This window comes from Lontra canadensis, unplaced genomic scaffold (genome assembly GCF_010015895.1).
Source record: "Lontra canadensis isolate GAN:19392208 unplaced genomic scaffold, GSC_riverotter_1.0 scaffold1, whole genome shotgun sequence".
Lineage (NCBI taxonomy): Eukaryota > Metazoa > Chordata > Mammalia > Carnivora > Mustelidae > Lontra > Lontra canadensis.
In genome coordinates, this window is record NW_022630995.1 from 64,690,314 (window position 1) to 64,702,078 (window position 11,765).

Here is an 11,765-nt window from a genome sequence, read left to right on the forward strand (position 1 = left end):
TGGAAAGTTTATTTATGATGATGAGCGTGGTGTCCGAGGCGTGCCCATCTGGTCACCCACCCCTCTGCAAGCCTGGGGAATTTCAACCCACATCTTCCTCTCTCTGCTCCCTGCCTCCCCTTCCAGGGACAATCATGTCTACCACAGTTTTATAAAACCAAGATGCTCCAAAGCTGACCAACCAGTTGGTCATGGAGGGCAGAGTCTGGGCTGAAAAAGGGACAACACCACGTGGAGTTTTGACGGAGGACTTCAACAGGACCTTTCTTCCTGAGCGATTTCCTATTGTCACGCAGCTCCTGCTCCTACAGCAAATGCGGGAGTTATAGGAAAGTATGAGGAAGCAGAACAAACCCCAGGTGCTCATAATCCCGCCATGTCTCTGACCGCCCTGGTGGGCGGGCACATCGCATCCTTGCTTTCCCAGGCATTGCTTAGGGCTGAGACGGCCACATGTTTCCCGTGGTTTCCACCAAACAGCACACACTAGGCTGAACCCTACGGACGCCTGTGAGCCGCAGCAGCCCACTCTGCCCTGGGGGAACCTAGTAACCATTTGCTGGCTTTCTGCTGTGCACTGATTCCTCCACTTCTCTTTCTTTCCTGCCTTCCATTCCCTGCACTTTTCCTGATATTTCAGATTATTCCTTGGGGATGCTTGCCTGAAAGGCCGAGGACCGGAGGGACCATACTGGTGGATCGAGGTCCATATTTACGTTTTGCACTCCCCCCTGTCCCCCAGAGCCTCAGGGCTCAGATCTCACTGCCTGGGCTGCCCCTTCCCCCTGGGTTTGAGCCCTGTGATCTTATCAACAGAGTACCAGTTACTGCAGGAATACCCATCCCCGGGGGGCTGCGGTGGAACTAAATACAGTTAAAAGAGATAAGTGCAATCATGAAATATGCTTAAAATTAAGTAAAATTTGATACCCTCCATTAGTACTTGTTCTTTTCTCTACTTACACATGTTTTCCTCCTCCCTGAGTACACATAACAAACTTCCAATGCACATTTGTGGACATGAGTTGGTTCACAAGTGACAGTATTTCATTATAATTGATACAATTCATTTGTCTTAAAAAAATAAGATCAATGGGGCATCTGGCTGGCTCGGTGGGCTGAGCACCTGGCTCTTGATTTCAGCTCAGGACACACATGATCAGTCTGCTTGTCTCTCTCTCCCTCTGCCCTCACTGACTTTCTCAAATAAATAAGTAAAATCTTTAAAAAAATAAGATCATCATTTCTCTTTTTTTAAAAGATTTTATTTATTTATTTATTTATTTATTTATTTATTTGACAGAGAGAGAGAGCACAAGTAGGCAGAGCAGCAGGCAGAGGGAGAGGGAGAAGTAGGCTCCCTGCTGAGCAGAGAGCCCAACGTGGGGCTCAATCCCAGGACCCTGGGATCATGACCTGAGTCAAAAGCAGACGCTTAACCGACTGAGCCACCCAGGCACCCCAAAATCGTTATTTCTTATAGGAGGTCAGTGAGCTTGTGTTTCAGGTCTTATGTTGTCCAATCTCCTCTCTGCTCATCAAAGTGTGAGGATCAAATCTTATTAATCTCCACAGTCTGTGTCCTGTCTGACATAGTCCCGTTATGCACATGGGGCACCCAGAAATCCTTGTGGGTGAACAGATGGCTTGCCTTTATGTAACACTGATGGGCAAAGCTTTCCTGCACTCATGTCTCAGAATGCTGCTCTTGGCCCCCCAAGCAACCTGCCTGGAATTTGTCTCTCCTTGGAGATGTTCAAAGGGCACAGGAGCTGCTGTCACTGGCTGGATTGAAGTCTCCCCACGGAGCATCTGATGTCTCCACTGACCCGCTGATACACAGATGGCCACTGGAGTCATGGAGTCATGGAGGGATGGGCGAAACCCCTGCGGCCTTGTTGTCATGGCCACCTTCAGTGCCCCAGGTAACATCTGGGGTTGTAGAGCTGCCTGCTCTTCCCAGGATAGTCAGGAGGGACAGCTTTGTTTTTACAGCTCTGGTGTCAGACAAGGTCTGATCTGATGAGAATTACTCTTGGATTTGAAAGCATTTAGTGGGAGAGAGAGCGAGAGAGGAAGCCACTGCCTTTGGAGGATGGAGGCTGGGCCTGGAATTGGTGTGATATCCTCTGTAGGAGGTCACTTGGAAGGGTGACGGGATATTGGGTCAGAGCCAGAAGGACTGAGTTTGGTTCTCAGAGCCCCTGGTTTCTAGTTATGTGAGGTTGGAAGAGACACTTGACTTATCTAAGTTTCCCTGTTCCCAACTACAAAATGGAGTCATGTTAAAGGCTGACATTTCTCTGACTACTCACTGCGTGCCGGGCACTGTTTGAAACCCTCTCTCTATATTTATTAGTTAACTCCTAATTGCAACCACATAAGTCAGGTGTGATTGATAGTTATTAATATCCCTGTTATACATATTAGAAAAGAAGACCCAAGAAATGACTTGTCCAAGGCCATGTGGCTGGGGTGAGGGGACCGTGCAGGTTGCCCACCCTATTCCTCCAGCCACCTGTGTTCTCTCCAGTCCTTATAGCAATGGCACCAGGGAGACCCCCATGAAGGTGAGCCCCCTCCCCACTAGCCACACTCTGTCCCTGGGAGAGGGCCAGGCTTGCAGAACCTTTGAGTGAGAGTGGGTGAGTGGGGAAAGACAGGGCCACTGCCTTCTGGCTCCTTTCATGTCAGGGCTGCCAAAAAGAGAAGTTGCCAAAGAGCTTCCCAGAACTTGGCAGCTTCCAAGTGTCTTCCCTCCATTCTTGTCCTGCCAACTGGCCACTGAAGGGATTGGAAGATTCCTACAGGTTCAGGAGCCCAAAGACAGCAGCAGAGGGGGAGAGAGAGACAGACCCTTTCTCCCAGGGCCTCCAGGAGCTAGCTGGAGAGGCAGAGCTCAGCTCTAAAGGGGGTTCCATACTGCACCAAGCAGGGAGTCATGCCTCCCAGGCTGTCCCACTTTCCCTCTCTCCTCCTCTTTGCTTTTCTCTCCCTTACCTCTCCTTCCCTTTCTCCTTCCTTCCCTCATTTCTCTTCCCATGCCATTTCCATTTCTTGCCACCCTTCTTGTTCAGCAAACAGAGATCCAATCCCTGGCCCTGAACTGGGGCTGGGAAAGGGCACCGCCACCCAGGCACACCTGGGCTTTCTTCCTGTAGCTCTGTCTGCCCATCCAGCACAGTTCCCTGCCCCTCAGCCGCCGTTCCCTGCTTCCCCTTGCCCCAAGACTGCTGGAACACTCCAGTTTGGTGCCAGCACAGGGGAGGGGGAGGTGCGCTGAAAAAGGCAACACAACCAGGGAGAAGTGGACAGCTTTTAAGCATCCCAGCTGGGCCAGGAGGCTCTGGATTAGGAGGAGGTGTGACCCTTGTAAGGACCGTCCTGGTGTGGGACAGAAGGGCGTGGAGCTCCCTCCAGCCGCTGCATGTGGCGACTGCAGAGACCTCCGTGACCCCAGGACCCCTCCCCCTCCCCCCTAGATTCGCTGCGGGATGGTGCTGCGGGCAGCTTGGCGCGGGGCAGGGAGACGGCGAGCGCGTTCAGCACCCTGGACAGCGCTGCAGGAGGTGACCGGTGCGTTGCCCTCCGCCCCCCTCGCCGGGACCCTCCCAGCTCAGCAGCACAGCGCGCTTGGCTGCGTACTTGCCAGGGGCTCCGTGCTTGCCACCCCTTTTCGCACGGCGCTCCGAACCGTGATCGTGGGCTGTGGATCTCCGGGACTCCAAGAGCGCGCCCGTCCACCGCCCCACTTTCCCCTCCTGCGCCCGGAGCGGAACCATGAGCGCGGCATCTGCAGCCGCTGTTCCCTGGGAGCCTGGCCAGCCGCTTGCGCCAGGGGCCAGGGAAAGGCACCGCTGACTGTGTCGCTGGGGCTGCTCCGCGGCACTTAGAGAGAGGGCTGCACATGCGCCCTTGCGGCTTGGACGCTTTACTGGTGAACCTGTCCCTGGGCCACCAGCTGCTGGCGGCATCTGACAGACCCTTCAAGCTGCTGAGCACTCTGATCTGGGGGCTGTTTTCTGGGCCTAGCGGAACCAGGCTGTGGGCTTCCTGGACACCTTCCTGGAGTCCAACTCCATATCAAGCACAGAGGTGCTGAGTGCAGAACAGTGGCTGGCGGTGGCCTAGGTGTGGGAACAGTCATTGGCCTTCCTGTTTGCAGTGCTCTCTTGCTCATGGCTCCTCTATAGGGGAGCCTTCGTGTCCTGCTTGCTTCTCCCACTGGTGGCCTGCCAGCTCCACACTGCCGGCTTTGTGCTGTTGCTCCCGGTGCTCGGCCTCCCCAGGTGCAGGATGCTGCTGGTGGCACAGGGCCGCTGCCAGCACCTCGACATCGTCCCCATGCAGGTGCTTGTGCTGCTCCTGCACCTGCATCCCACCCAGCCCAGAGGGCTGCACCCGGTTCCTGCGCTCCCCACTGGTGGCCAGTTCCCAGAAGCCTGCAGGCAAGGCACCTGCCCCAGGGCTTCTGTCACTGTGTGGCTTCCCCTGCACGCTGCTACCGGGTTTCTGCACCTGCTTCTTTGGACTCTCAGTGAGTCCACACACTGGAAGGACCAGGCACTTCTTAGTGTCTGTGTTTGCCTATGGAGTCACTGTGGAGTCCGTGTCCACAGTGAGCTTCTGTACCAGCTGTGAGGTCTGAGCCACCGGAGAAACAAGCATTCTCCCCCTACCGTGGGAGGAGTCAGTCACTCCTCTTCTGGGGCAGGTGGGTGTGGATCTGAACACTCCTTCCAGTTTCTGCCCTGTTTACCCACTGCCCTTCCCTGCTGTGGGGTCTAGGTCTTGGGGAGGGTCTGCCGGGTTCTGTCTTCTCACGGCTTGCCGTGCATTTGCCCATGGACTCTCCAGCTGGATTTACTGCTAGTGGTTGCCCCTTCTCCCACCTTCCCTCCCCGGACTTGCCCCCTCCCCTAGCCCCCCACCAGTCTACTGCCTTAGGACGCAGGTCCTCTCCCTCCGTGAGGATCCAGCTGTGCTCCTCCCTCTGCAGGACTGACTTAGACCCTCTGTCCCAGGGAAAGAGAGAGCTAGTGGGGAGGGGAGGGCAGCAGCTTATGGAGGAGGTGGGCATCGTCCCCTCCTTCCAGGTCTCCAGACCTCTGTTATGTTACCTTTACTAACAAAACAGCTCTTTCCATTGTCTTTCCTCTCTCTCGTCCCTGGGCTCTCTGGCCTGGACGTCCCCCTGGAAGCGGCCCACGCTGACTCTCGGATCTGTGCTAGCTCTAACCCCCACCCTCGGGTGCCCTAACTTCTGTCCTCTGTTCCGTGCCCCCAGCGCTGCCTCAGTGAGCACAAGCACCCCCACCCGAGGCTGCCAGGCAGATTGGCTTCTTCAGTGGGTCTCTCATCATCAGCTTTGCCTCATGAGTTGTGACCCAGTGAGTCTGGGCCCTCAGGCCCCTGTCCTGGGAGCTGCTGGGAAGTGGGTTCAACCTCAGGCAGGTAGGCAGGCCTCTGAGGTCTCCCCACTGGGGACCTGGAGGGAAGCTGCCCTTCCTCTGCACCTGAGGCAGCCAGGGCCTCACCTGAGCTCTTGTCAAAGGCCCCGGGATGGAGACAGCAGCAGCCTCACACCCTTGCTGTCAATGAGAAAGCTGCCCCTCTCCAGGACGCTGAGGCTGGGCCAGGCAAGGGTGGGGTCTCTGAGCTAGGGCCTGACTCTTTTCAGTTGTAGGAAGCTTTTAGAGCCAGTTAGGTGGTCTGGGGTCAATCCAGGCCTCAGACTCAGCATCCCCTGGGCATGGATTCAGGGATACTGGGGGAAGGGCCAGGCCAAGGTCACTGTCACACTGAGTCAGTGTTTTCTTTGCTCTTCCTCCCATCCCTTTCCCTGCAGATCCTGACCTGGAGCTGATAGGAGACTTGGGGAGACCACATGTAGGGGGGCCAGTGTGATGGGTCTGTGTTCCCGCCTCTGGGGTTCGTGGCACTCTTTCTGTGGCCAGGCCCCTGCTGGAGTCAACCTCCCTGGGCGGTCCCCACATCCCATTTTGGGCTAAAGCAGAAGGACACCTTGAGGGAAGTGGCTCCTGGGAGGAGCTGAAGGTCCTCAGCCTCTGGCCCGGGCCACCCACCCAAGGGGCGGGGGGCACTGGGCATGGTGCCATGCTCCTGGTTTGTTCCAACAAGCATCCACTGGCAGCTCTAGGATGCCCTGGGCAGTTGACTTGTCTGTTCAGGCTGTCTGCCCCCTCGGGTCATTTGGGTTGTTAGGCATGACTGGGAGAGCACCCAGGCTTCCCACGGGTGGGGGAGGCTTCTGGATTGTCCGTGCCAAGTGAGGCAGGCTCCATCCTCAGGGTCAAGCCCCCGCTGAGAGCTCCTTGGAATCAATGCTCAGAGTGTGGAGTCCCATGGCTCCTGGCGCCCCACCCCCACCATCTGGCCCCAGCACAGCGTGGATCTCTCACGGACCATAGACGTCATCATGCTTCATCCCATGAAGCCTGGCCAGTAATCTCATGTTCTTATGTTGTCTCATGTGTGCCGTTGTGGAGAGACAATCATGCCATTCTCCCGGGAGCCGGCAAAGTGATCTGGTACAGTGTCTGTGTGCACACATGCGTATACATGCACGCGCGCGCGTGTGTGTGTGTGCATGTGCAGGGGTGGGTGCTGGAGTTTCAAGAGCTCCTTCCCATGACCCGGCTTCAGTGTTTGCTTTGAGATTGTGAATGAGTAATGAGGGAGCCTTGATTTCCCAGCCACTCTATGTCGATGGCTGGCTTTCACTTTCATGTCATATCGGTTGCGAGGACCCTCGTGTGTATATGGGAGCATGCGTGTGCATGAGCATACACGTGTGCAGCAAGAAGAGCTGCAGAGGCAGAGCCTCAGTGCACACACTGGAAGGCCGGTTTCTGCTGTGTGCACTTGGGGGACGTAGGCAGCTCACACCCTCTTGTCTGTGATGCATGTCCCCAAGCCCTTTGTGGGAACCATGCATAAGATAAGAGAACCTCTTCAGATTGCCAGGAGTGCTCACGAAGGGGTGCCTCTCGTTCACTCACTCAGTGTTTGTTGAGCACCTCCTGTGGGCCGGGCTTTGGGCCAGGTTTAGTCCCGCCTCACGGGGCTCTTTGTTCTCATGGCAGGAACTGCAGGTCAATGGGGACAGGCGGTATCTCCAGAGAGGGAGGGGTAGGAAGGGACTAAGTTTGGGGGAGCAGCACCTTGGGTCTGTGTCCATCTGCATCCCCATCCCCACCCCCGACTGCGGACTTCTGGAGGTGAGTATGCTGAACACCTGGGATCTTAATCCACTCCGGCGTTTGACTCAATACAACCCAAGGGCGATGACCAAGAACCAGAAGAGGAAAGTCCCCGAGTTCCCAGCTCCTTTACCCTCCACACCACCACGGCGGAGCTCAGGGGGACTCTGTGCTATTTCTAACCGGGTTAAATCCACCTTCAAGGTGTCCACGGAAGAATCTAAGAATGGGTCACAGTTCTGAAATCAACTCCCAAGAGAAGATTTCAAAAACAGTTGCAGCAATTACAAAAAGACCAGAACAAAAGCACCGCCTTGCAGGGGGAGAGAGACTCTTTCGGGAGCAACAGCACAGCCCTTGTGTAGGAACGCTCACAGGTTAAATCGCCAGCCACTCGAGGGGCCCTGAGGCTCTGATTTGGTTCCTGTGTCTGACGTGGCAGGTGCCCGCCAGGCAAGACTTTCCGCACGCTGACCTGGCTGTGCTGTCCCCAAGCTCCGCCCCCGACGCCCGTCACTGGAGACACGTGCCTAAGGCTCAGAGAGCGTGCACAGAGCTGGTAAGGGTTGTCGTCTGTACTCTCTGTGGTTCTAGAGCCTTCCAAACCTCTAGCGCCCAGGTATGTATGTGGGCGTGGTTACTGCTGCTAAAATACCTGCTCATCCACCAGACAGCCTAGTGGAGCGCGTGCCCTTTGTCACCGTTAGCCCTGGGGGGTCCTGAGCGAGTACCCGAGCTCCAGCAGGGCCACGGCCAACCTCTGCATGGACCCCCAGCTCCACCAGCGGTTCCTGTGGGTCCTGGCTGGCATCCCAACTGGCTGCTGAGAGTGGGGCTTGCTTCCCACGGCAGCCACTCTGCTCCACACCGGGGGGAGCCAAGAGAGGCTAGGGTTTCCCTCAGGCTGGCGGTGAGGGGGAGGGAATCCCAGTCCCTGTCACTAGATGGGCCCACAGGACAGCGTCCGGGACCTGTGTGTGCATCTGTTACAGTTCATGGCTCAAAACTAGAATGGCGCACAGCGTGTTGTAGGTCCTCCGCCAGGGCGTGTTGTATGAGGGGTGAATGGGCACCGTTCCCTCTCCATGGCCGTTTGCTCTCCTCGTCGGGCCCCAGCCATCCCCTGCAGAACCGGGGCTGGGCTGCAGGATGGGGCCCAGCACGTGGTAGGATGGACGCTTGGGAGGCCCCCGTCCCATGGGTTGCTGCAGAGCCCACAGCACTGCTCCCCCAGCCCAGGTCCTGAGCCCCTTCCTTGCAGACACACACACAGACTCCTTGGGGCCCACCGGGGCGGCAGGGACAGTCTACAGCCTGCTGGACCCAGCTTGGCAAGTTCTTCCCACCCCCCGGAGGGGTCCTTTGGCTGCTTTGGGCGATTCTCCAATGCCTCCCTGCCAGTAGGATATATTTAAGTCCTTAAGAATTATAAAGTGCAATTCAAAGGAAACAAATTATTTTTAGGGATAATAATAACTAAGTATGTGGTCAGGAAGCAGTTAAAAAAATACCCACCCAGGCAGTTCGAGGAAAGCCACATTCCAGCCTTGGGCTGGCCATTGCAGGTGTGGGGGACAGGGGGTGGCTGGGCTTCACTGACCTGGTTCACAGGAGGCACGTGGGCCTGGAGCCTGGAGTCCCCTGGGCACCCCCAAGTGCTTGCTAAGAAGAAATTCGTCTCTGTTGCCTCACATGTAACTCAGAGCCAGGCTGTGAACCTGCAGATTGAACCCTCTCTCCTTCCCGGGAACCTCTTTGGGGGGAGAAGCACGCCAGGCAGCTGGGCTGGAGCCCACCATCACAGACTTGCCAGGAAGCCCTAAATCCATGTGGAGGACTATATGTACCCTGTCCCTTAGAAAATGCCACGGCTGGGACAAGACAACACTCATTGAAGGGGATGAAGGCTTCTCTCCTGTTCTGCCTTCCCTGAAGCCACCAGGGAATTTTCCAGAAGACCACTCAGGCACAGGTGCCTCCCGGGCAAGGGCCACTAGTCGTGTTCATGCTGGGCATTCTAGAACATTTTCTCACTCCCCGTGTTATCTTTCACCTTGAGCATGCAGGTTTTTTTTTTTTTTTAAATATTTGAAAGATCCTTTCCATGTGCACGTAAATGTATTGCAAAATGGTGTCATGTCCCAAGCGCCGTGTGAATCAATAAACGTTTTATTCAAAGGTCTCTCATTTCTCTGCAAAGGGAAAAGTGCTGCCTTTGCAGCAGCCTGAAGCCAGCTGTCTAACTACCAGGAAAGTGGGTCCCTGCTGGGTTTCCGAGAAGCGTGGGACTAGACTCGCCCCATGGGGGTTCAGTCCTCCTGCAAACTCTCTGCTTTCCCAGGGCACGAGCCAGTAGCTAACAGCACAGCACATGCTCTTCTGTGGGACAGGAGGGTGGGGGGTCCCTAGTTCCCATCTAATTCCCAGAGAGCCTGAGACTCCACAGGGCAGGAAGCACTCCCCACCCTGAAGAGTTGCAACTCCAGGTTCCCCTGGGGCTGTGTGATGAGAATGTCTCCCCAGTGCCCAGCAGGTTCCGGAGAGCTCTCTGGAGGAGTTAAGCCCCCTAAGTTCAGGAAGATGAGTGCTGTCCCAGAAGAAGCTTGGGGAGGGGTGGGGTCTGGGTGCTGCGCCCATGGGCCTGGACCCTTCAGGTGGGCACCAAAGGAGGGGTGCCAAGGGAACTATCTCCCAGCTGCAGAGGGACTCCCCTAATCATGAACCCCGAGATGGGCAACAGCCTCTTCTCCGTGGAGGTCTCCAGGCTCACGGGCTCAGGGTTGGCCACCTGGGGAAGTGACCTATGAGGGATGGCAGAGTCCATTTTCTCTCCATGACACCCTGAGGCTTCCCCCCCAGCGACTTGTGCTGCAAGCTGACCCCATGCGTTCTGCCACCCGGCCGAGCAACCGAGCTCTTGCAGGCTCAGGCTCAGGCTGTGTCTGCACCTGCTGGTTCTCCTGGGCCCAGCCATGTGCTGCCCTGCCCCTCTTGGCCAAATGTCCCAGGGGCAGCTGGGCAGGGCAGGGATTGGGGGCCGGGGAGGACTTGCACAGCCCTTGGCCCTGGGAAAGGGTTAAGCTGCCTGGGATTTGCCCTGTCAGGCCACTTGGTGGCGGCGTGACCTCATCCTCCCTGGGACAAGAGGACTTGGGTGAGAGACAGTTCCTGCCAACTTAACTGGGGAGGAGAGAGGTAGGTCCCAGAGGGGATTACTGAATTCTCCCACTGGGTCCTTAAAAATAACAATAGCTAACATGACCCTTTCTCTTTCCCAAATCTCAGAAACCACTGGTTTGAAACAGTATCATTATTTTATATACCACTCAGACAGAAAAACAAACCCACATCGAGGGCTGTAATAGGAGATGCCCACACAAATCTGGCCACATATGGGCGGCAGGCTCAGCGTCCGTGAGAACCTGACCTGTCCTCGGGAAGGGACAGCAAGGAGACTTACATGCCTCCTGCTGGCACGTGGGGAGGAGGGCAAAACCTCCCTGAGAATGGGCACCCACCAGCTGGCACTCAGGAAGGGTGGGTTCTGAATTTGCCCTCCCAGCTTGGAGCGGAGACCCCAGACGGGAAAGTCAAAGGAACATGCCTGGGCTGCAGCAAGCCTGGAGACTTCTGGAAGGACCAGCTGCGGTCTGGGTGGACAGAGGGCGGCATGAGACATCAGATGCCGAAAAGGGCATCTCGAGTCAATAAGCAGGAGTGAGCTGCTCGTTCTTGGGACCACAGATGGATTGAAGCTTTTGTCCAATGTTTACCCCATAGCAGGCAGCGTCAAGTCCCGGACTCCAGGTTAAGAGGCCTGTCCAAAGTCTTGGGGCTGAGTGGTATCTGGCTACAGGGTCAGGCCTCCCCGCCACCCAGGACAGTTGGTAAAGGAGTCCCATAAAGGCACACGGATGCTAACAACTGTCTGGGCCGATGGCCTAGCAGGGGAGGGACAGGTCCAGGGAACCCTGCTGGGATGTGGAGCCAGGTGTCTAGTGGGCAGTGTTCCCAGGGCCCAGGGTGCGAGCACACCAGGGGCTGGACTGCAGCTGTGCGCTGTGACAAGTGGCTGGCAAGCAGATGTGTGCACATCTGGACGGCAGAGACAGCACCTGCTGAGCTCCACGGACAGGGTGCTTCAAAGGCATTGGCTGAATCCCAAAGCAGTCCTGGTCCCGGGAAGACAGAGAGGCTCTGGGCAGATAGACAGTGAGCTGGGGGCTCTGGGGCCACTCTACTGGGCTTCCCTCCTCCCAGGCCCCTCGATTTCCTGCCAGGATGGCTGTGGACGATGCAGGCATGGGCTGGGGATAGTGGGAAGAAGTCTTCCCACTCACCCAGGTTGTGGGGTCACACAGGCAGGGCTGTCTGCCCTGGACCATCTCAGCGCCCCCAATTGCCTTTACCCCCTCATCTAGAAGGGAGGGGGGTCACCCCTATGAGACTTTATGCCACACCTGGGTTGGTCTGTTGCCCCCTCTGATGAGCCAGGTGAGGCCGGCCACATTTCACTGAGGACCCTGGTGCCAGGCTCCCTGC

General features: G+C 56.6%; 1 protein-coding gene across 1 annotated transcript; it reads left to right on the top strand.

The window, feature by feature from the left end:
• Window positions 1–3,907: 3,907 nt before the first annotated feature.
• Window positions 3,908–8,050, top strand: GPR78 (G protein-coupled receptor 78). Its single transcript, XM_032852851.1, is given in 7 exon segments — window positions 3,908–4,034; window positions 4,037–4,122; window positions 4,240–4,350; window positions 7,107–7,241; window positions 7,666–7,782; window positions 7,836–7,929; window positions 7,932–8,050. Coding segments are annotated over 7 exon segments (789 nt in total).
• Window positions 8,051–11,765: the final 3,715 nt, after the last annotated feature.